This window comes from Chionomys nivalis, chromosome 22 (assembly GCF_950005125.1).
Source record: "Chionomys nivalis chromosome 22, mChiNiv1.1, whole genome shotgun sequence".
Lineage (NCBI taxonomy): Eukaryota > Metazoa > Chordata > Mammalia > Rodentia > Cricetidae > Chionomys > Chionomys nivalis.
The window spans coordinates 40275083-40297066 of NC_080107.1; the positions used below are offsets into that span (position 1 = coordinate 40275083).

At 48.3% G+C, this 21984-nt stretch overlaps 2 protein-coding genes across 2 annotated transcripts; both read left to right on the plus strand.

The window, feature by feature from the left end:
- Positions 1 to 313: 313 nt before the first annotated feature.
- On the plus strand, positions 314 to 3814 carry LOC130864351 (odorant-binding protein 2a-like). The gene is made up of 6 exons (XM_057754610.1): positions 314 to 400; positions 915 to 1048; positions 1281 to 1351; positions 1808 to 1918; positions 2863 to 2964; positions 3810 to 3814. Exons 1-6 carry the CDS (start codon positions 314 to 316, stop codon positions 3812 to 3814), a joined length of 510 nt encoding a protein of 169 aa, XP_057610593.1.
- Positions 3815 to 15996: 12182 nt separating this feature from the next.
- Positions 15997 to 20838, plus strand: LOC130864352 (odorant-binding protein 2a-like). Its single transcript, XM_057754611.1, has 6 exons — positions 15997 to 16080; positions 16593 to 16726; positions 17151 to 17221; positions 17681 to 17791; positions 18344 to 18445; positions 20834 to 20838. The coding sequence occupies exons 1-6, from the start codon at positions 15997 to 15999 to the stop codon at positions 20836 to 20838; spliced, it is 507 nt and encodes a 168-aa protein (XP_057610594.1).
- Positions 20839 to 21984: the final 1146 nt, after the last annotated feature.

Below are 21984 nucleotides of genomic sequence, written 5' to 3' on the forward strand. Positions count from 1 at the left end.
CCCCTGAGTCACTTGTCTTCCCAGGGTCCTTTGTGAGCACAAGTCTTGTGGCACAGACATTGCAGGGCATTGTGTGTCTCTCTTCGTCTGTGGGTGACATTGAGTTCATTGTCATCAGATCCCAACAACAACAACCTTCCACCTCCATGATGGATGTGGATTTGGCCATGAGAGAAGGACGGGAGGGACATGGTCAGTGCCAAGTGGGCACACATCCCTGGCCATAGGGGATATAAAGGGCACCGTGTGAGCAGCCAGAACAGACCTTCCCCAGGTGACCTGCCTTGTGTGAGAGCCCAGCTAGCGACTGAAGATGAAGAGCCTGCTCTTGACTTTCGTGCTTCTGGGGCTGGTGGCTGTCCTGAAGGCCCAAGAAGTTCCGTCAGATGACCAGGAGGATGTGAGGAGGGGAACGTCATGGGGAGGGGTGGGGAAAGGCATGGCTTTCTGCTTGGTGCTGGTAGATTTGAGCTGAGGGGCAATATGTTTCCTTGAAGGTTGAATTTGACCTTGAACTGAGCAGTCGAAACCGGGTTTCCACTATTCTAACAGAAGATGGGCAGCTCTGAAGATAGGGGTTTAGAACAGAAAGCAGATTTTTGTGAGGTGTCTTTGTTCACATGATACCCAGAGCTAGAAGGCCTCGTAGACAAGAGCATTCATCCAGTGCTGAGGTGTAGGCCTCAAGAGTTTAGATACCTGGATGGGGAGTACACACTTTCTACCATCATGGGGTTGGGTCCTCTAAAGCGCTGGTATCTATTTTCTGACCAAAGGTCCTGGAATACAGGGTTAGTCCTTCTCAGTGGCTGCAGCCTGGGCTCTGAGTGTCTACACATGTGCTGCCCATATGCTGGAGCCTGGGATAGGATCAGGGCCACGATTGGGCGTGTTCAAAGCTTTGTCTCCTGCAGTACTCTGGGACCTGGTATCCAAAGGCCATGATACACAACGGCAGCCTACCCTGTTTCAAGATCCCCTCGAAGGTTTTCCCTGTGAAGGTAACAGCCCTGGAAGGAGGAGACCTGGAGGCCGATGTTATATTCTGGTATGTGTCTCCAGCTGTGGACCTCTGTAGTTGTCTGTTTCTCCCTTGCTACCCATGTTTTGTGTTTGGGAAACTAAAAATCTCTGCCTTTGAGGGGACACAGTCCCAAGCAGTTTCCTAAAGCAGGAACATGGAATTTAGGAGATCACCTGACCAGGGGTGAATCACCAAAAGAGCAGAGAGGCTCCGCTCTGCTGCTGAGAGCTGCCTGACTGTGGACTTGTGTTTACAGGAAGAACGGTCAGTGCCATGACATTAAAATCCTGATGAAGAAAACTGATGAGCCTGGCAAATTCACCTCCTGTGAGTCCCTGTGTCTTAGGGTGTCCTGCAGCGGCAGCCCTTGCACAGATGGGTCCTTGCCTGGTCCAGCTTGTAGAACCAACCATCCACTCACTTTCCACATACCAGATATAGAGGTCGTTGTGCAGTCAACTCTAGCATCTGACTGGCTCTTGGTCCCCTGCCTAGATCTCAGCTCTTGACCCATGAGAAAACCATGCTAAAGAGCGGAAAGCCAGGCAGGGAGAAGGATGCTCAGGCCTGGTCCAACCTCAGCCCCCTACTCTGAACATCTTAGCTGGGCTTGACAGCTTCCAAGAAATGGCTCCTGTCTAACTATGGAGAGGATAGAAAGGCCAGGGGTAGACTAGACAGGTCCCCTGTGTGACGACTGAAGTGTTCCAAGGTGTTCACTCACATGGTCTGCAATGGTGCCTCAAGGATAAGACACTAAGAGCTATTTCTGTTCATCTGCAGTTCATGGCAAGAAGTCCCTTTATATCATTGAGCTGCCGGTGAAGGACCACTATATCTTCTACGGTGAAGGCCATTACCACGGAAAGTCGTACAGCGTGGGAAAGCTCATGGGTGAGTGTAGTGATGAGGCGAGCAGGTCTGCTTTTTGTCTGGCCCTGCTCACACACGGCTAGCTTTACACCCGAAATAACAACACACAAATTGTATTCTTTTAAACACTGATTGGCCCATTAGCTCTAGCCACTTACTGGCTAATTCTCACATCTTGATTAACCCATTTCTATTAATGTGTGTAGCACCACGAGGAGGTGGCTTACCCGGAAACATTCAGCATGTCTGACATGGCGGCAGGCTCGATAGCGGCTGCCTCACTTTCCTTCTTTCAGGAATTCTCTTCTGCCTACTCCACTCACCTATGTTCTGACCTATCAGGGTAAGCAGTTTCTTTATTAATTAACCAATGAAAGCAACAGATAGATAGATGACCCTCCTCCATCAGGTGAGGTGCCACGGAGGCCCTAAGTCCTGTGTCTGGTCTCTGCTTTCAACAGCCATGCCTGACACTGGGGGCTGGGAAGCTCTTGGTGCTGTGCCCAGGGTACTGCCCAGGAAATGTGTGAGATCCAAAGAGAAAAGTGGCTAAAACTGGGTTGGCATGGGGCTTTTGTGGCCTTTGGAGACCTGAGCACTCAGGAACAGTCTCCACCCCCGGAGCAGGCAAATGCCACTTCCAGGGATCTCAGTCAAGGGTCAGGTCAAAGGGAATGTCTTGACAGAGGCCTTTATGGTAGGTAGCCATACTCTAGGGTCAGGGGACAGCCTCATGCCCCTGAGATTCAGGGTTCTTACAGGTCTGTGGAGTGACCTGTAAGTCTACAGAGGTTCTTTCTCCCTAGGGCCAGAGGGTCCCTCACGTCTAGGTGTCCACACCCAGTTTGTTGTTAACCACCAGGGTCCTCTCTCCACCTTTGTGCAGGTTAATGCTCCCAACCCTGTGTCTCTGGCTCTCTGCAGAGCTGAGCCCCACCCCTTAAGCCTGCCCCACCTCCACACAGGGAGAAACCCTGAGCCAAACCCAGAGGCCATGGAAGAATTTAAGAAATTTGTACAGCGTAAGGGACTCAAAGAGGAAAACATCCTTGTACCAGAGTTGAATGGTGAGAACCAGACTGTCCATGCCTCTCCTTGTGTCCTCTATGTCACTGCTACCTGTCTGTGCCCCCAAACCATGTCTTTCTCTGTGCTTCTGCGTCCTCTCTGTGCCTGGTCTTATCGTCCCTTACGTGCTGTTTCATGTCTGTCCCTGTCCGCTGTGTCTCTGTGTCTCCATCATTTCCTCAGGGTCACAATGTCACATTCTGTGCCTCTGTCCCTCGGTGTCCCATGCACCTCCAAGTCTCCTGTGCTTCTGTCCACTCTCTCCCTTTCTCTCTCTGGATCCCTGGTTTCTGCACTGAACCTTCACGGTCCTGTCACCTCTCCCTGGGTTGCCAGGCTCTGCCTCAGGTCTTGGCTGTGGGGGGGTCTGAGCCTCAGTTGTGATGGGGTCTTCTATAGGGCCCTTCTCACCCCTGGGTTTCTTTTGGTTTCTACAGAGCACTGTGTGCCTGAAAGCAACTAGGGTAAGTCTCCCTCCACCCCGCCACACCTGTAGGAATGTGGAGAAGTCTAGAATGTGGGGCTCAGGAAGCCCTGGTTCTCATCCCATCCCCACAGACAGGTGTTGTCACCAGAGAGGTGTCCCTGAGTGTAGTTTCCAGGACTGCTAGGAAGTCCTTCCTTTTTGTCATGATGTCTCCTAGTCCCTGGTCTCTGCATTGCCCTTTCTTCCCATTCTCTCCAGGGAGGCAGGGACCTGGCTGCTCATGGGAGTGGTGAGGGATGTCTTCAGAGGACCCCAGCTCCTAACAGGGACTACACAGAACCACGGGGAAAGAGATCTCTGTCCCATATATGCCCTGGGCCATCCCTGTCCATGACTCCCTGACTGCCACTCCTGTAGAATAGGGGACTTATCTCTCTTCTCTCTGTCACAGCAGCTACCCAGGTCTGCACCTGCTGAGCAAGCCTTGCTACCCAAACCTGACTGGGACATCCCTGTACCACACCTCTCCTGAACCAAACTCCCCACTGCTAGTCCCCCACACCTTGACCTCCCCTCCCCCACCTGACACCAAATAAAGCCCTTTAGCAGTCCTCTGGCTCAGCCTGTCTGTGAAGGGCCTTGGGTGGGCTTGAAGAGTCCTGCTAGCAGCAGAGCCATGGGAAAAAATACAGCGACATTAATGGGTTGGTGCCCAAGGAGCATGGCATCTGACTTTCTTGGAGAGATAAGTGAGGTCCTAGAGCCTCACCTGGTGAGCCACTGGCTGTCAGGCTGGACCCTGTCAGAGTGTCTGAGAAGCTCCTGGGGAAGAGGGCTGTGAGGGTTCATCAGGCTTTGGGCAGTGTGACTGTCACCGCCGGGCTCCTAGTCCAGGAGGACTTAGTGTACTTCTGGGAAGACCCCTCCTTGAGAAGCCTAGCTCAGTGACAGGGTAGAGCTAGGTTGAGTAGCTCCTCCATCGTGTCCCCTCAGGAAACCCAGAAGCAGCCACAGCCTCCCCCAGCCCTGTTCTCTATCCCAGGCCTCCCCCACAGTTTTTTCCGAGGACAAGGGTGTAGGGTTTCACTGTCCAATAAGGACAAGGCTGCCACAGTGTGGGAGAAGATGCCCCTACCCCAGGTCATCAGTACAGCGTCAAAGTGCAAACCCCATGATGCTGGCTGTCCAGCATGTCATCTCTCCTGAGGGTTGCTGGAACTCTTGCCAGTGTCCCTCAGCTCAGTGACCCTCCAGTCTCACTCAGTCTGATTGGCTGTTCTCTCTGAATTCCTGTCCTTCTGGACCTACTCTTGCTGGGAGCTCTTGGGTGTTCCTAAGGAGGGCAGCTCTGCAGGTGCAGGTGGGGCCTGGAGGGCAGGGCCAGGCCAGGCTGGATCCTACATACCAGGCTCTCTTTATGCATGGATTTATCTGTGGGTCCCAGAATAACCTTAAATTCAAAAATTTGATGTTGTTCTCTTTTGTAATCAGTACTTCAGGAAAACTTCTAATTGAATCCAAAACATGCAGAGACTGCATTCTGACACCACACCCCACTATAGTATCTCAGCTCCCTGCCCCCTGCCAGGGGTCAGTACTGGGACTGAGCTGTGACCCTGTGGACTGGGTGTGAAAGCTCAGGGCTGTGACTGTGCCCTGGAGCAGTTAGCCAAATCCTAGCAGGACACAAAGTGGAGAGGCCTCCTCTCCTGCCAGCTGCCCCACACTGAGCCTTTGCTGACTTCCTGGGATTCATTACTGCTGGAAGGGAAGCACCAGGGACTCCATTTGGGCAGAGACCACTTCCTTTCTTTTAACTTGGAACCCATTTTCCTTAAAGACATACTGACCAACCAACCATCTTGTGGTTTGCTGTGGTTAATTGGCCCCTCGTGACCTGGACGGAGCTTTTTCATGTGGTCTGATCACGTGTTAGAGGCAGGGCAGATAGCAAGATAGAGCCAAAGGCACTTTAAAAATGTTATGTTCACACCACTGTGTTTATGCAGGAATGTGCAAGTTACAGCATAGGTGTGGCGGTCATGGGACAGCTTTATGGACACAGAGCTCTTTCCAGCTGTACCTGGGTTCTGGGATCAAGTCAAGTGGTCAGGGTGGGTGCATCTAGTGTGCTTCTCACTCACAGATCGACCCTGCTGGTATCAATGGCACTTTCTCTTCGCCACAGTTAAACAACTAGTGTCCCCAAGGACGGGATCTTCACACTAGTGTGTTAGTTTTCTGTGCTCTGCTAAAATACCCTGGCATCACTACTTAAGTAGGGAGTTTGGTTCACAGTTTCAGATCACAGTCTGTCAAGAAGCCAAGGTGGCAGCAGCTAGAGGGAAGTGGTCACACCAAGTCCACAGTCAAGTAACACAGACTTGGCCAGTCAGAAGACTCAGGGTAAACGAGCTTGTCACCAAGCCTGACCCTGAGTTTATTCCTCCTTTTTCACACGAGGAAGGAGAAGCTTGATTTCTGAAAGTTGTCCTCTGACCTCTACACAATGACCGTGTCATCTGAACACACACACACACAAAGGCATGCACACGTGCTTGCATGCTCGCGGGCACACACACACACACATAAACTCATGCAATGAAAATAAATAATAAAATATGATATAAAATTAAAACAGCATAGGTTGATGAATGTTTTGTTCAGCCTATTTTTTTCTTTTTATACATCTTAGAATCCCAGCCCAGAGAATGGATCCACCCACAGTGGACAGTTAACCACCTCAGCTAACCTAACCAAGACAATCCCACAGGCGTGCTCAGCTCTTCTTCCTGATGATTTCCATCAGGATGACAATGGGATGGACAACCACAGCTCCCACCTGGAGGGTGCTACTCAGTTAATTCTGTCTGTCCTGTGGATGGGGTTTAGCGTCTGAGCCCTGCGTGCCAGGCTGTTTGAAGCTTTGCCTCTGCTGAATGTCAGTAGGGAACACTGAAGGGCTACAGGAAAAATGTTCCCCATAACCAGCAAAGCAAACATGTAATGGAAAACTATCTTGGTTTTTACTTTGTTTCCAGTTTTTTTGAGACAGGGTTTCTCTGTAACAGCTCTGGCTGTCCTGGAACTCACTTTGTAGGCCAGGGTGTCCTGGAACTCAGAAAGATCTGCCTGCCTCTACCTCCCAAGTCCTGGGATTAAAGGTGTGTGACACCACCTCTGGTCAAACTTTCTTAATAGTAAACGCTCATTAGAGGTATTTTCACTAGTTTACTTGAAATGCTTTTTTTTTTTTTTTTGGGGGGGGGGTGGTAGTTGAGACATCAAAACTACAGATGACAAAAGACATACCAGGAGACCAGGAGGCTAGAATCACATAGAGCATCGTGGCAGATGTGGGTTCTGCAAAGCTCTGAGCTGCCACCCAGGGCAATCTGAGGACTCTATCTTAAGTCCCTGACTCTGGCCAAACGCTGGTTTTGGCTTCAATGCAGAGAAGAATTTCTGGATGAACCTGTATGAAGCTTAGTTGCTCTCTGGTTCAAAGAGAAAGTTCAGGAAGAGTATACAGGAACTCCAGATTTGGGGACGCGGCCATCTCAAAGGAGAGAGTCACAGTTTATTATATGAACGTGAAACTTTTGTTATAAACACGGGTAAGGAGAGAGACACTCAGGGAAAGAATAGAACATTCCCAGTTCTCAAGGGAGAGCTGCTTGCTAGTTTAGCTATCAATACTGTCTTGATAGCTCTAAAATTATATCTCAAAATAGATAATAAAGATTCCAACCCCAAAATTCTGAGCTAATCAGGGAGTTTGTTATGTGTTTCCTAGAGGTATCAGAAATTTTCCAATAAAGTCTCATCAGCATGGCTGCCTAACTGTGAGTTGAAGGACAACAGCAATAGACAAGCTAAGGTGGTTGGAGAACAGACAAGAAGAGACCTCAAGAACTACAGGAATGAGGGGATGCTGGGAACAGGAGAAATAGTCTTCTCCAGGACAGTGTACACCAACTGGTTATTTAATACCAGATGGTCAGTCCTGAAAACAAACACTCAATAAACAGTTTGTGCCTATATACCTATATAATATATTCCTATATTATATATATTATACATATATGTGTATAGCCACAGACAGATGAGATGAACAGATAAAGAAAATGCCATGTGTGAACAGTGGAGTTTTGTTCAATAATCAAGCAAAAGGTAGTTTGCAGGAAAAGAGAGGCAGGATCATATATATATATATATATATATATATATATACACACACACACACACACACACATATATATATATATACACTTAATGAAAAAAGAGGCTGTGAATTTTGGAAAGTGGAGGGAGAGGGATATGATGTACTTATAATCTCAAAAACTGAAAGAAATACTAATAATAAATCTAGCCCAAAACATCAATTTAAATTATCTGTGATCCTCTTAAAGAACTGAAAAGTTAACAGTGCACATAAAATACAATTTTTTGTTGTGTGTGTGTCTACATAAAATTTTATGCATATGTATGTATGTGTCCCTTATAAAATCTCAAGGCCTAGAGGGGTACTTGTATTCCCAGCACTGGGGAGGGACTCATTGGCCAGCTAGCCTAACAGCTGAGTGCCAAGTCAGAGAAGAGACCTTGCCTCAAAAATAACAAAGTGGACCGGCATCCTGAGGAAGGAAACCTGAGGTTGACTTCTGGCCTTAAAATTATAGAGATCCACCTGCCTCTATCTCTGCCTCTGCCTCTGGGACCCTGGGATTAAAGGAACGCAACACCACACCGAGATAATCTTCGTCTAGCCCTGAAGCATTGTCCTCTCTCCTAAACAAAGCCCTGTCCGCATCAGCCCTCCTGCCTCATTCTTCCTGCCTCTCTTTTTCCATAAACTGCCTTTTGCTTTACGACTGAACAAAACTCCACCGTTCACGCATGGCGTTTTCTGTATCTGCTCATCTCAGCCGTCTGTGGGTATCTAGGCTGATTCTGCATCTCGGCTGTGTGAACGCATGGCAACCAACACACATGTGCAGGTTTCCCTGCGCTGTAACGACGAGAATCTTTTGGGTATAAACTCGGGGGTGCTTGCAGGAGCTGGATCATTTTCTGGGTCTATTTTTAGTTTTCTGAGGAGCCTCCAAACTAGTTTTCGTAGTGGCTTCTCTAGTTTCTGTCCCCATAAACAATGTGTTAGGTTCATTTTCCCTGCAACACCCCAGAATTGATGGGCACTTGTCTTCGTGACGGCTGCCATTCTGAACTGAGTGAGGGAACGAACCTCACTGTTGTTTTTATTTGCATTTCCCTGATGGCAAACAAGGTAAAACACTATTTCATGTGTTGTTCATGATATATTCTACCATTTTGGAAACTCGTTGTTGAACTCACCTGCTCATTTATTGGTTGGATGAGTTGTTTGGTGATAAATGCTTCAAGTATTTTATGAATTCTGTAAGTCATTCCCTTGTTGCTTGTATAGCTGGCAAAGATTCTTCCTCTTCAGTGGCCACCTCTTAACTCTGTTGATTATTTTCTTGGCTGTGCAGAAAGAATATTTTAATTTCGCATGGTTCCTTTTCTCTTGGGATTATTTCCTGTGCAATTTCAGTCCTACCCAGAAAGCCCTTTTCTCTGCCTATATCCTGTGTCTTGAAGAGTTTTCCGTTTCCGCTCCAGCAGTTTCAGGTCGTGCATTAGGGTCTATGTCCCGTTCAGATTGTGTCTGCACAGGGCAATAGCCGAGGTCTAGCTTCATCTCCTGTGTGCGGGCATCAGTGTCCCCAGCACAGCTGACGAATGGATGTCTGCCTCTTCCCTTGTGTGCTCTGAGCACTTTTGTCTAACGTCGGGTGGCCGCAGCTATATGTGTTTGAATCTGTGTCCTGTATTCTACCACATGACTGGTGTGCCTGTTTCTGTGCTAGTACCATGCTGTTTTTGTTACTTCAGCTCTGTAGTATAGTTTAGAACCAGGTGCTACAACACCCCCAGCATTGCTGTTTCTGCCCAGGATTATTCTGGGTATTCAGGGCTTTTTGTGCTCACAAATGAGTTTTAGGATTAATTATCTGTTTCTGTGACATGGTATAGGAGATCCTCCTGTCAATGTGTTGCTTTCATGGGTAATAAAGGAACTGCTTTGGGCCTATAGCAGAGCTATAGGAGAACAGAGCTAGGCCGGGAAAACTAAATGAAAAGCTGGGAAAAAGAGCCAGAGAAAAACAAGCTGGAACTTTGCTGGTAGACCACGACCTCGTGATAATGCACAGATTAATAGAAATGGGTTAAATTAAGATGTAAGAATTAGCCAATACGAAGTTAGAGCTAATGTGCCAAGCAGTAATTTAATTAATACAATTTCTGTGTGATTATTTCAGTTCAGGGCGGTTGGAACCAACAAGAAGCCTTCTTCCTACAGTGACATTAGACTTTTGACAGAAATTTGTATTGGAGCTGAAGCCTGCTGTTGGCAATATGGTCATTTTCACAATACTGATTCCCCTAATCCATGAACATAGTGTTCTTCCTGCTATTGTGTTATCCAGTTTCTGTAGAAATTGAATATTTCTTCTCCTCCTCTTCCTCCTCCTCTTCCTTTTTTTCTTCCTGTTTTTTTTTTTTTTTTGGCTGATATGATTTGGACATTTTCATGGTCTCACAACGTGCTTGTTATCATTATTTAATGCAGAAAAGCTAATAATTTTTCATGCTGATTTTATATTCTACTATTTTGCTGAAAGTTTCTAAAGTCAGATCTAAGAGTTTTCTGTTTAATTTAATAAAAAGTAATGTAATGTGCGTATAAGCACAGCTGAGCTTGCTCCTCTCTTATTTATAGATTCCATTTCTTTGCCAGCCTTATGGCTATGGCTAAGACTTCAAGCACTGTATTGAATAAGAGTACTTCAGTTCTTCCCTGATTAGAACAGTGTTGGCTTTGTTGAAAGTCCTTTATCACCTACTGAAATGATCAGATGACATCTGTCTAGAGTTTGAGGTTGGGCTGCAATTACTAATTTGTGCATTCTCTTGCTTTGCTAGAAAGAAACCAGCTTGGTCATGCTGCCTGACCACCCAATGTTGCTGAGTTCAGTTTGCAAGAATTTTATTGAGAATTTTTGCATCTGTGGTCAACAGAGAAATTTATCTATAGTTTTCTTCTTATATTCTTTTAATATCAAAATGGTCTTGGTTTATAGAATGAAGTTGGCAGAAGTCCTTCTCTTATGGTATAGTCTGAAGAGCACTGATGCTGACTCTGTTTAAGTCTTTGGGAGAATTTAGCAGTGACTCCACCCTCTCCTGGGCTCTCTGTATTGGAAATTATCACTACTTTAACGCTGTTGCCCATTATAGATCTATTAAAGCAGTGCATGTCCTCTCGATTTTGCTTGGGGAGGCCCTGTGGGTGGAGAATCTAAACAGATCTTCTCGATCTTATAGTATTTTGCAGTATATTTCCAAATCAACCCTTTCATAATTTCCTCAAATATTACCTGGTGTGGTGCTGAAGTTAAGAACGCTTGCTGCTCTTGCAGAGGACCTGGGTTCAGTTCCCGGTATCCACACACTGGCTTACAATCATATATAACACCAATTCCAAGCGATCTGATGCCTCCTTCTGACCTCAGGGGAACCAGAAACACAGGTGGTGCACACGTACACATGCATACGTGTAGGCAAAACACTCGTCAACATAAACTTTCACATCTAACAAATTAATTAGCTTGACATAAGCCTAAGAACAAAAATAAAAACTTTGTAAAATTTAAAATTTTAAGCATTATAGAAGAATTTGAACATACTAATGGTGGGTATGGTGTTCAATGCCTGGTTTTCAGTTTTGCTTTGGCCCAGTGTTTCCTCACTATGCTCCCTTCCCCCCTTTGAAATGGTAATGTATATCCCGTGTCATTGTATGTTGTAAGGATGTGATCTGCTTTTTCATTTTGATTTTGCAGGGGCTTATAGTTGGGAGATTGCCAAGAGTATCAGAGACTTTGAACTGTGGGTTTTTAACAGTGTTGAGGCTGTGATAGACTACAGGGACTATTGAAATTGAACTAAATGTATTTCGTTTTATACTGTGGATCTAGTCTATGGGGGCCATGGAGGAGAATGTTGTAGTTTGAATGAAAATGGCCACCATAGGTTCATAGGGAGAGGCACTACTTAACAAGTATTAGGAGGTGTTGCCTTCTTGGAGTAGGTTTGACTTTGTTGGAAGAAGCTTGTCACTGGAGGGCGGGCTTTGACTTTAGCCCAACCTCAGAACCCCGTGGCTCTTTCTCTTCCTGCTTCCTGCAGATCTGGATGTCGAACTCTCAGCTACCTCTCCAGTGCAGTATCTGCTTGCATGCCCACCAGGATGCCCACCATGATGACGATGGGCTAAACCCCTAAACCTGCAAGCAAGCTGCAACTAAATGTTTTCCTTTACAAAAGTTGTTGTGGTTATGGTGTCTCTTCACAGCAATGGAAAACCTTACTGAGACATTCTCCAATACTTTTTTATTTTTTAAATTTTCATTTTAAGTATCTATTTATTTATATTTATGTGTATAGGTGTTTTGCCTGTGTGTATGCCTGTTATTGAGTGCTTACTTAGTCTCTGTGGAAGACAGAAGAGGACATTGAATCCCTTGGAACTGGAGCTACAGAGTGCTGTGAGCCATGTTGAGACTAGAACCCTGGAAGAAAAATGAAGAGAGAGAGAGAGAGAGAGAGAGAGAGAGAGAGAGAGAGAGAGAGAGAGCAGTCAGTACTCTTAACCACTGACCCATCCCTACAACCCCTCATTTTCGGAATATTGATACAGGGTCTTGCTAATTTGCCCTATATGACCTTGAACTTGTTCAGTAACATTAGCAGGCCACGTACTTACCATCCTCCTGCCTCAGCTTACCAAATAGCTTAGCTACAGACCCACATCTTCTCCTTTTCACTCAGTTCAATGTTTCACTTCCCTGCAGATTTCCTCTTTGGTCCATGAACTGCTCAGAGTTGAGTTGTGGAATTTTGAAGCCTGTGGAAGAACGTATCCCTCCCACCCCTGGTGCTGAGGTCTGCTACGTGCTCCATGACCTTGGTGGACACTTCCCTCACACGTTCAGTCCCTCACAGTGTGTCCAGGTCATACACCACTAGGACAAGTTGCACACTGTTGGTGCACGTTGTGTGATGTATAAAAGGACGTGGTAGTGCCGCATTGGTGAGGAGAGTTCACAGCTGCGGGGCGAGAGCGAGGCTGAGGCCTTCGGTGTCAATGCTGATTTTCAGTTATTGGTGGAGTGGGGTGGCATCGCAAACCCTAAATGTGGAGCTCTCTCTCTCTCTCTCTCTCTCTCTCTCTCTCTCTCTCTCTCTCTCTCTCTCCTCTCTCTCTCTCTCTCTCTCTCTCTCTCTCTCTCTCTCTCTCTCTCCATCTCTTTTTCCATTTCTTTCTCTCCATTTCTCTCCCTGCTTCCAAAGTCTATTACTCTGCCCTGTTGACTGCTCTGTTAACTTTTAGGATGGTAGCTCCTCCCCGAGGAATGGCACAACTGTCCTTGTACGCTGCCCCTCATTATCCTAATAATTTTGCTTTGTTCTAGGTTAAACATTAGTTGATGTTACATCTTGTTAGATTAAAGTTGACCTATGGCAGCTCTATACTTTTACACCCAGTTCACTTCTATCATCAGTTTAACATAGATCCCTTGTAGACAACAATAGCCATCATACAGTTTCAGTCCTCTGTACTAGTCCCTGCGTTGTGTTTGAAGGATTTTGATGATTTGCATTTATTGTAACTATTGATCAGTTAGGAATGATTTTAAGGGCAGTTATAGCACAGTACTACAAACTAAATGATTTAAAATTCAGAAATGTGGACATAGGATGGAACTGGGTGGTAAGGTGCACCAAAGCGTGTGCCAGGCCTGGGGTAGATCCCAGCACTGCTAACAGAACAAAACCAGAAACCTACAACACATTCTTGATCGGTTCTGGAGGCCAGAATCCTAGCATCTGGTGGTAGTTTATGGTCATATTTTCTCATTTTAATGAGAAAGTTAGCATTGTGAGCACAGGGACTTGGCTCTCTTGAGGATCCTCTGAGTCACAGGTGGGACATTTCATGTTATCTCGGAGAGCAGGGGGAGCCCAGCCCCACGGTCCTTAGTTTCCATCCGTGCTGACAATGCATCAGCCAGGTGTTCATCATCGCCTTAAGCACACGAGAGGACAACATAAAGAAGAAGGAGTTATTCTGGCTCCTGGTGTCAGAGTTTCTGCCCACGATGGTTTGGTCTCATGGCCGAGGGCCTGTGGTGAGTAGAGCATCATGGTAGAGAGGGTTAAGTGGAACAGCCGGCATCTCGTGCCGTCAAGGAAGCAGAGAGGAGGACAAGGTGTTCTCCATGACTAATTTCTACCAGCCCTGGCCTTGGTCTGCAGTCTCTTCAAACAGGGCTGTCAGCTGGGACTAAGCCTTCTGCACATGAACCTGTGGGGGAAGCTTCAGACCCACCCATGACAGTGTGGTTATCAACCTCACCCCTGCCCTTCAAGGCTGGAGGTCAGAGAAACAGAAAAGGGAGGTGCAGGCACTAGACTGGGAAGCTGCTAGTCTCTCCGGTGTTAAGAAATGTCAACCGCAGTGGCAGGGGACAGTAGAGGTCAGCCGTCAGCACGTTCAGCTGCAGCCACCCCAGCACCGACACTGCAGGATTCACACAGAGTCCATCCCACAGGGTGGCAGCTGTCTGCTGCACCTTAGTTCAGTCATGCCAAAGAACATAACTGGAAACCTTGAGACAAATCGGGTGCTAAGACACAGCCAGAGAAATGGATAATGGGAGCCACCTGGCAAGTTCCAATGACCTCCAGCAAAATGACAGCATCCCTGGCTCTGTCAATCATGGACACATTGTTCTCTTCTGACTCAGGGAATCAGACACGGGTGCCTGTGTGGTGAGGTGCTCAGAGGAAGGAATCAAACACGCTAGTGAAGGACAAGCTGTCAGGTTCAGAGACGCCTCTCCCTTGATTGGGAAATGATAGCCTGTTTTCTAATCTCTGGTCCTAAAAGCCCTCCTTGCTCACACCCAGAAAGTCAGGCCTCCTGACCAACACCTTCTATAGTTAGCTCAAGCTCTGGGCCATGCCAGCTCCTCAGCACAAGCCAGGGCGAGCCAGAGGGTGCTCATTAAGATTGTTTGTGGATACTTGAGCTCGTCCACCTTTGGTCCAGACAGGCACAGAGATGCCATTGTGGGACCAGCACCTGTCTCCAGAGCCATGGAGTGTAGACAGCCACACAGGAAATGGAATCCTTCTCCAGACCTGACCTTCTAGGTTTCAGGGCAGGTGGCCAAGTTCAGGAACTGCAGAGTGGGGAGTGGAAGGCACAGTTCCTACTGGGAAGGAAGCTGGGCTAAGGCCTGGAGCCAGGCAGACATCATGAATTCCGAACACAGGTTGGCACATGGGGTCGTGGTGCCTTTTGTATCATTTACCCAAAAAGAGTGTGATCAAGCCATGAGGAGAGCCTGTGGGTGCTCAGAGCTAACAAGGAGGGAAGCTGTGGACTCCAGAGGAATGAAGTTCAATAGGAGCACAGGGGTGGGCTCAGGTCAGGCTGTGATGGATGCTGGTTCTTCATCCCACCTCAGGGCACAAGATGGCAAGAAATGAACACACTTGGAACTCAGTTCTACCTGAGTAGATTAGGTTCTGAAAAATCCTCTCAGCAGGTCCTCAGATGACAAGAACAGCAGAAGGCCAGGGCCCCTTGTTGGAGATGATTCCTGAGCTTACAAAGATGAAGCCTCTTTACCTGTCCCTACATGGGGCAAATATTCATGTGTGGTTGGAATTCTTCATGCAGTCAACTTAAAATCATGTGAACTACGGAAATGGAGCCCTACCTGGTGGTTGAGGAGATGGCATTGGCCGGGCAATGGAAAGGACCAGGACATCTGGGAGTAAGAAGGGGCCTGCAGAGCCCACAGCTGGGTCAGGGTCATGGTGTGGCCTAGTGTGGCAGGGGGTCTGCCCTGATGATGTTCAAACTGACAAGAGTCAGGAGTCTGTGTCCCCACTACAGGAAGGTCCAGCGGGGATATCCATGCACAAAAAGCACAATGAAGTTGTCTCCCTCCCGGGCAGTGGCCAGGCCATCTGGGGACCAGCAACAGTCTCTGGTGGCTCAGCCCCATTCTCCGCACAGGAGGTCAGAATCCAGATCTCAGTGGACATAGCTCAGGGCAGCCATGGCAGATGGAGGACAGGGCTATGAAGGGAAGCATGGCCCTCCTTCCTTGCCCAGTGAGAAACCTCCCTGCCCCTGAGTCACTTGTCTTCCCAGGGTCCTTTGTGAGCACAAGTCTTGTGGCACAGACATTGCAGGGCATTGTGTGTCTCTCTTCATCTGTGGTTGACATTGAGTTCATTGTCATCAGATCCCAACAACAACAACCTTCCACCTCCATGATGAATGTGGATATGGCCATGAGAGAAGGACGGGAGGGACGTGGTCAGTGCCAAGTGGGCACACATCCCTGGCCACGGGGATATAAAGGGCACCGTGAGAGCAGCCAGAACAAACCTTCCGCAGGTGACCTGCCTTGTGTTAAAGCCCAGCTAGCGACTGAAGATGAAGAGCCTGTTCCTGACCTTGCTTCTGGGGCTGGTGGCTTTCCTGAAAGCCCAGTTAGTTCCATCAGATGACCAGGAGGATGTGAGGAGGGTAAGGTCAATGGGAATGGATGGGATAAAAGCATGGCCTTCTGCTTGGTGCTGGTAGATTTTAGCTGAGGTACATGTTTCCTTGAAGGTTGAATTTGACCTTGCACTGAGCAGTCAGAACTGGGCTTCCACTATTCTACCAGAAGATGGGCAGCCTCCTGAAGATAGGGGTAGAACAGAAATCATATTTTTGTGAGGGGTCTTTGTTTACATGATACCCAGATCTAGAAGGCCTCGTAGACAAGGGCATTCATCCAGTGCTGAGGTGTAGGCCTCAAGATTTTAGATACCTGGATGGGAAGCACACACTTTCTACCATCATGGGGTTGGGTATCTAAAGCGCTGGTATCTATTTTCTGACCAAAGGTCCTGGAATACAGGGTTAGTCCTTCTCAGTGGCTGCAGCCTGGGCTCAGAGTGTCTACTTAGGTGCTGCCCATATGCTGGAGCCTGGGATAGGATCAGGGCCACGATTGGGCATGTGCAAAGCTTTGTCTCCTGCAGTACTCTGGGACCTGGTATCCAAAGGCCACGATATACAATGGCAGCCTACCCAGTCACATGATACCCTCGAAGGTTTTCCCTGTGAAGATGACAGCCCTGGAAGGAGGAAACATGGAGGTCAACTTTATATTATGGTACTGTGACCTCTATATTTGTTTGTGTCTCCCTTGCTATTCATATTTTTTTTTAAATATTTATTTATTATTTATTATGTATACAACAGTCTATCTGTGTGTATGCCGAAGGCCAGAAGAGGGCACCAGACCTTATTGCAGATGGTTGTGAGCCACCATGTGGTTGCTGGGAATTGAACTCAGGACCTTTGGAAGAGCAGGCTATGCTCTTAACCACTGAGCCATCTCTCCAGCCCCTGCTATTCATATTTTGAGTTTGGGAAACTAAGTGATCCCTGCCTTTGAGGGGACACAGCCCCAAGCAATTCCCTAAAGCAGGTACATGGAATTTAGGAGATCTCCTGACCAGGGTTGATTCACCAAAAGAGCTCAGAGGCTCCGCTCCGCTGCTGAGAGCAGCCTGACTGTGGACTTGTGTTTACAGGATAAACGGTCAGTGCCATGACCTAAAATTCATGATGAAGAAAACTGATGAGCCTGGCAAATTCACCACCTGTGAGTCCCTGTGTCTTAGGGTGTCCTTCAGCAGCAGCCCTTGGATAGTTGGGTCCTTGCCTGGTCCAGCTTGTAGAACCGACCATCCACTCACTTTCCATATAACAGATATAGAGGTCGTTGTGTAGTCAACCCTAGCAACTGACTGACTCTTGGTCCCCTGCCTAGATCTCAGCTCTTGACCCATGAGAAAACCATGCTAAAGAGAGGAAAGTTAGGCAGGGAGAGATGGATGCTCAGGCCTGGGTCCAAATTCAGCCCCCTTCTCTGAACACCTTAGTTGGGCTTGACAGCTTTATAGAAGTGGCTCCTGTCTAACTATGGGGACCACGGAAAGGGCAGGGCCATACTAGACAGGTCTCATGAGAGACCACTGAATTGTTCCAAGGTGTTCCCTCACATGCTCTGCAATAGTGCCTCAAGGATAACACACTAAGAGCTATTTCTGCTCACCTGTAGTTTACTGCAAGAAGCCCATCTATATCACAGAGCTGCCCGTGAAGGACCACTGTATATTCTACTGGGAAGACGATTACCACGGGAAGTCGTATGGCGTGGGAAAGCTCATGGGTGAGGTGCCACGGAAGCCCTAAGTCCTGTGTCTGGTCTCTGCTTCTAACAGCTAACATGCCTGGCACTGGGGACTGGGAAGCTCTTGGTGCTGTGCCCAGGGTACTGCCCAGGAAATGTGTGAGATCCAAGGAGAAAAGTGGCTAAAACTGGGTTGGCATGGGGCTTTGTGGCTTTTGGAGACCTGAGACGCAGGAACAGTCTCCACCCCTGGAGCCAGCAAATACCACTTCCAGGGATCTCAGTCAAGGGTCAGGGTAAAGGGAATGTCTTGGCAGAGGCCTTTATGGTAGGTAGCCATACTCCAGGATCAGCGGACAGCCTCATGCCCCTGAGAGTCCGGGCTCTTACAGGTCTGTGTAGTGACCTGTAAGTCTACAGAGGTTCTCTCTTGGGCCAGAGGGTCCCTCACATCTGGGTTCCACACCCAGTTTGTTGTTAACCACCAGGGTCCTCTCTCCACCTTTGTGCAGGTTAATGCTCCCAACCCTGTGTCTCTGGCTCTCTGAAGAGCTGAGCCCCACCCCTTAAGCCTGCCCCACCTCCACACAGGGAGAAACCCTGAGGAAAACCCAGAGGCCATGGAAGAATTTAAGAAATTTGTACAGCGTAAGGGACTCAAAGAGGAAAACATCCTTGTACCAGAGTTGAATGGTGAGAACAGGACTGTCCATGCCTCTCCTTGTGTCCTCTATGTCACTGCTACCTGTCTGTGCCCCCAACCATGTCTGTCTCTGTGCTTCTGCGTCCTCTCTGTGCCTGGTCTTATCGTCCCTTATGTGCTGTTTCATGTCTGTCCTTGTCCCCTGTGTCTCTGTGTCTCCATCATTTCCTCAGGGTCACAATGTCACATTCTGTGCCTCTGTCCCTCGGTGTCCACATGCACCTCCAAGTCTCCTGTGCTTCTGTCCACTCTCTCCCTTTCTCTCTCTGGATCCCTGGTTTCTGCACTGAACCTTCACGGTCCTGTTATCTCTCCCATGGTTGCCAGGCTCTGCCTCAGGTCTTGGCTGTGGGAGGGTCTGAGCCTCAGGTGTGATGGGGTCTTCTATAGGGCCCTTCTCACCCCTGGGTTTCTTTTGGTTTCTACAGAGCACTGTGTGCCTGAAAGCAACTAGGGTAAGTCTTCCCCCATCCTGCCCCTCCTGAAGGAATGTGGAGAAGCCAAGAATGTGGGGCTCAGGAAGCCCTGGTACTCATCCCATTCCAATAGACAGGTGTTGTCACCAGAGAGGTGTCCCTGAGTGTAGTTTCCAGGGCATCTAGGAAGTCCTTTCTTTTTGTCATGATGTTTTCTAGTCCCTGGTGTCTGCCTTGCCCTGTTCTGCCCATTCTCTCCAGGGAGGCAGGGACCTGGCTGCTCATGGGAGTGGTGAGGGATCTCTTCAGAGGACCCCAGCTCCTAGCAGGGACCACACAGAACCACGGGGAAAAGATCTCTGTCCCATATATGCCCTGGGGCATCCCTGTCCATGACTCCCTGATTGCTGCTCCTGTAGAATGGGGTGGGGGGTGTCTTATCTCTCTTCTCTCTGTCACAGCAGCTACCCAGGTCTGCTCCTGCTGTGCAAGGCTTGCTACCCAAACCTGACTGGGACATCCCTGTACCACACCTCTCCTGAACCAAACTCCCCACTGCCCCTCCCCCACACCTTGGACTCCCCTCCCCCACCTGACACCAAATAAAGCCCTTTAGCAGTCCTCTGGCTCAGCCTGTCTGTGAAGGGCCTTGGGGGGGGCTTGAAGATCCCTGCTGGCAGCAAAGACATGGGAAAAAATACAGCGACATTAATGGGTTGGTGCCCAAGGAGCATGGCATCTGACTTTCTTGGAGAGACAAGTGAGGTCCTAGAGCACCATCTGGTGAGCCAATGGCTGTCAGGCTGGACCCTGTCAGAGTGTCTGAGAAGCTCCTGGGGAAGAGGGCTGTGAGGGGTCATCAGGCTTTGGGCAGTGTGACTGTCACCGCCGGGCTCCTAGTCCAGGAGGACTTAGTGTACTTCTGGGAAGACCCCTCCTTGAGAAGCCTAGCTCAGTGACAGGGTAGAGCTAGGTTGAGTAGCTCCTCCATCGTGTCCCCTCAGGAAACCCAGAAGCAGCCACAGCCTCCCCCAGCCCTGTTCTCTACCCCAGGCCTCTTCTACTGTTTCCTCCAAGGACAAGGGTGTAGGGTTTCACTGTCCAATAAGGACATGGCCACCACAGTGTGGGAGAAGATGCCCCTACCCCAGGTCATCAGTACAGCCTCAAAATGCAAAACCCATGATACTTGCTGTCCAGCATGTCATCTCTCCTGAGGGTTGCTGGAACTCTTGCCAGTGTCCCTCAGCTCAGTGACCCTCCAGTCTAACTCTGTCTGATTGGCTGTTCTCTCTGAATTCCTGTCCTTCTGGACCTACTCTTGCTGGGAGCTCTTGGGTGTTCCTAAGGAGGGGCAGCTCTGCAGGTGCAGATGGGGCCTGGAGGGCAGGGCTAGGTCAGGCTGGATCCTACATATCAAGCTCTCTTTTTGATTGAGACAGGGACTATGCATGGATTTATCTGTGGGTCCCAGAATAACCTCAAATTCAAAAATTTGATGTTGTTCTCTTTTGTAATCAGTACTTCAGGAAAACTTCTAATTGAATCCAAAATATGCAGAGACTGCATTCTGACACCACACCCCACTATAGTATCTCAGCTCCCTGCCCCCTGCAGCAGGGTCAGTACTGGGACTGAGCTGTGACCCTGTGGACTGGGTGTGAAAGCTCAGGGCTGTGACTGTGCCCTGGAGCAGTGAACAGAATCCTAGCAGGACACAAAGTGGAGAGGCCTCCTTTCCTGCCAGCTGCCCTGCACTGTGCCTTTGCTGAGTTCTTGGGCTTCATTACTGCTGGAAGGGAAGCACCAGGGACTCCATTTGGGCAGGAACCACTTCCTTTCTTTGATCTTGGAACCCATTTTTCTTAAAGACATACTGACCAACCAACCATCTTGTGGTTTGCTGTGGTTTGTTGGCCTCTTGTGACCTGGACGGAGCTTTTTCAGGTGGTCTGACCACAGGTTAGAGGCTGGGCAGATAGCAAGATAGAGCCAAAGGCACTTTAAAAATGTTATGTTCACACCACTGTGTTTATGCAGGAATGCACAAGTTACAGCATAGGTGTGGCGGTCATGGGACAGCTTTATGGACACAGAGCTCTTTCCAGCTGTACCTGGGTTCTGGGATCAGGTCAAGTGGTCAAGGTGGGGACATCTAGTGTGCTTCTCACCCACTGAGCGACTCTGCTGGTACCAATGGTGCTTTGTCTTTGCCACAGTTAAGCAACTAGAGGTCCCCAAGGACGGGATATTCATACTAGTGTGTTAGTTTCTGTGCTCTGCTAAAATACTCTGGCATCATGACTTAAGGAAGGAGGGAGTTTGGTTCACAGTTTCAGATCCCAGTCTGTCAAGAAGCCAAGGTGGCAGCAGCTAGAGGGAACTGGTCACACCAAGTCCATAGTCAAGTAGGACAGACTGGGCCAGCCAGAAGACTCAGGGTAAACCAGCTTGTCACCAAGCCTGACCCTGAGTTTATTCCTCCTTTTTCACACGAGGAAGGAGAGGCTTGATTCCTGCAAGTTGTCCTCTGACCTCTACACGGTGACCGTGTCATCTGAACACATACACACACTCTCTCATGCAATGAAAATAAATAATAAAATGTGATATAAAATTAAAACAGCATAGGTTGATGAATGTTTTCATTCGGCCTATTTTTTTCTTTTTATACATCTTAGAATCCCAGCCCAGAGAATGGATCCACCCACAGTGGACAGTTAACCACCTCAGCTAACCTAACCAAGACAATCCCACAGGCATGCTCAGCTCTTCTTCCTGATGATTTCCATCAGGGTGACAATGGGATGGACAACCACAGCTCCCACCTGGAGGGTGCTACTCAGTTAATTCTGTCTGTCCTGTGGATGGGGTTTAGCATCTGAGCCCTGCATGCCAGGCTGTTTGAAGCTTTGCGTCTGCTGAATGTCAATAGGGAACACTGAAGGGCTACAGGAAAAATGTTCACCATAACTAGCAAAGCTAACATGTAATGGCAAATGTATTTTCTTGAAAAGTATGTGCTTGCTCTTTGGAGGTATTTTCACTGGCTCAGTTGTAAATTCTGTCTCTTTTTTTTTTTTTTCCGATGGGGAAAAGGGGGGAAAGTTGAG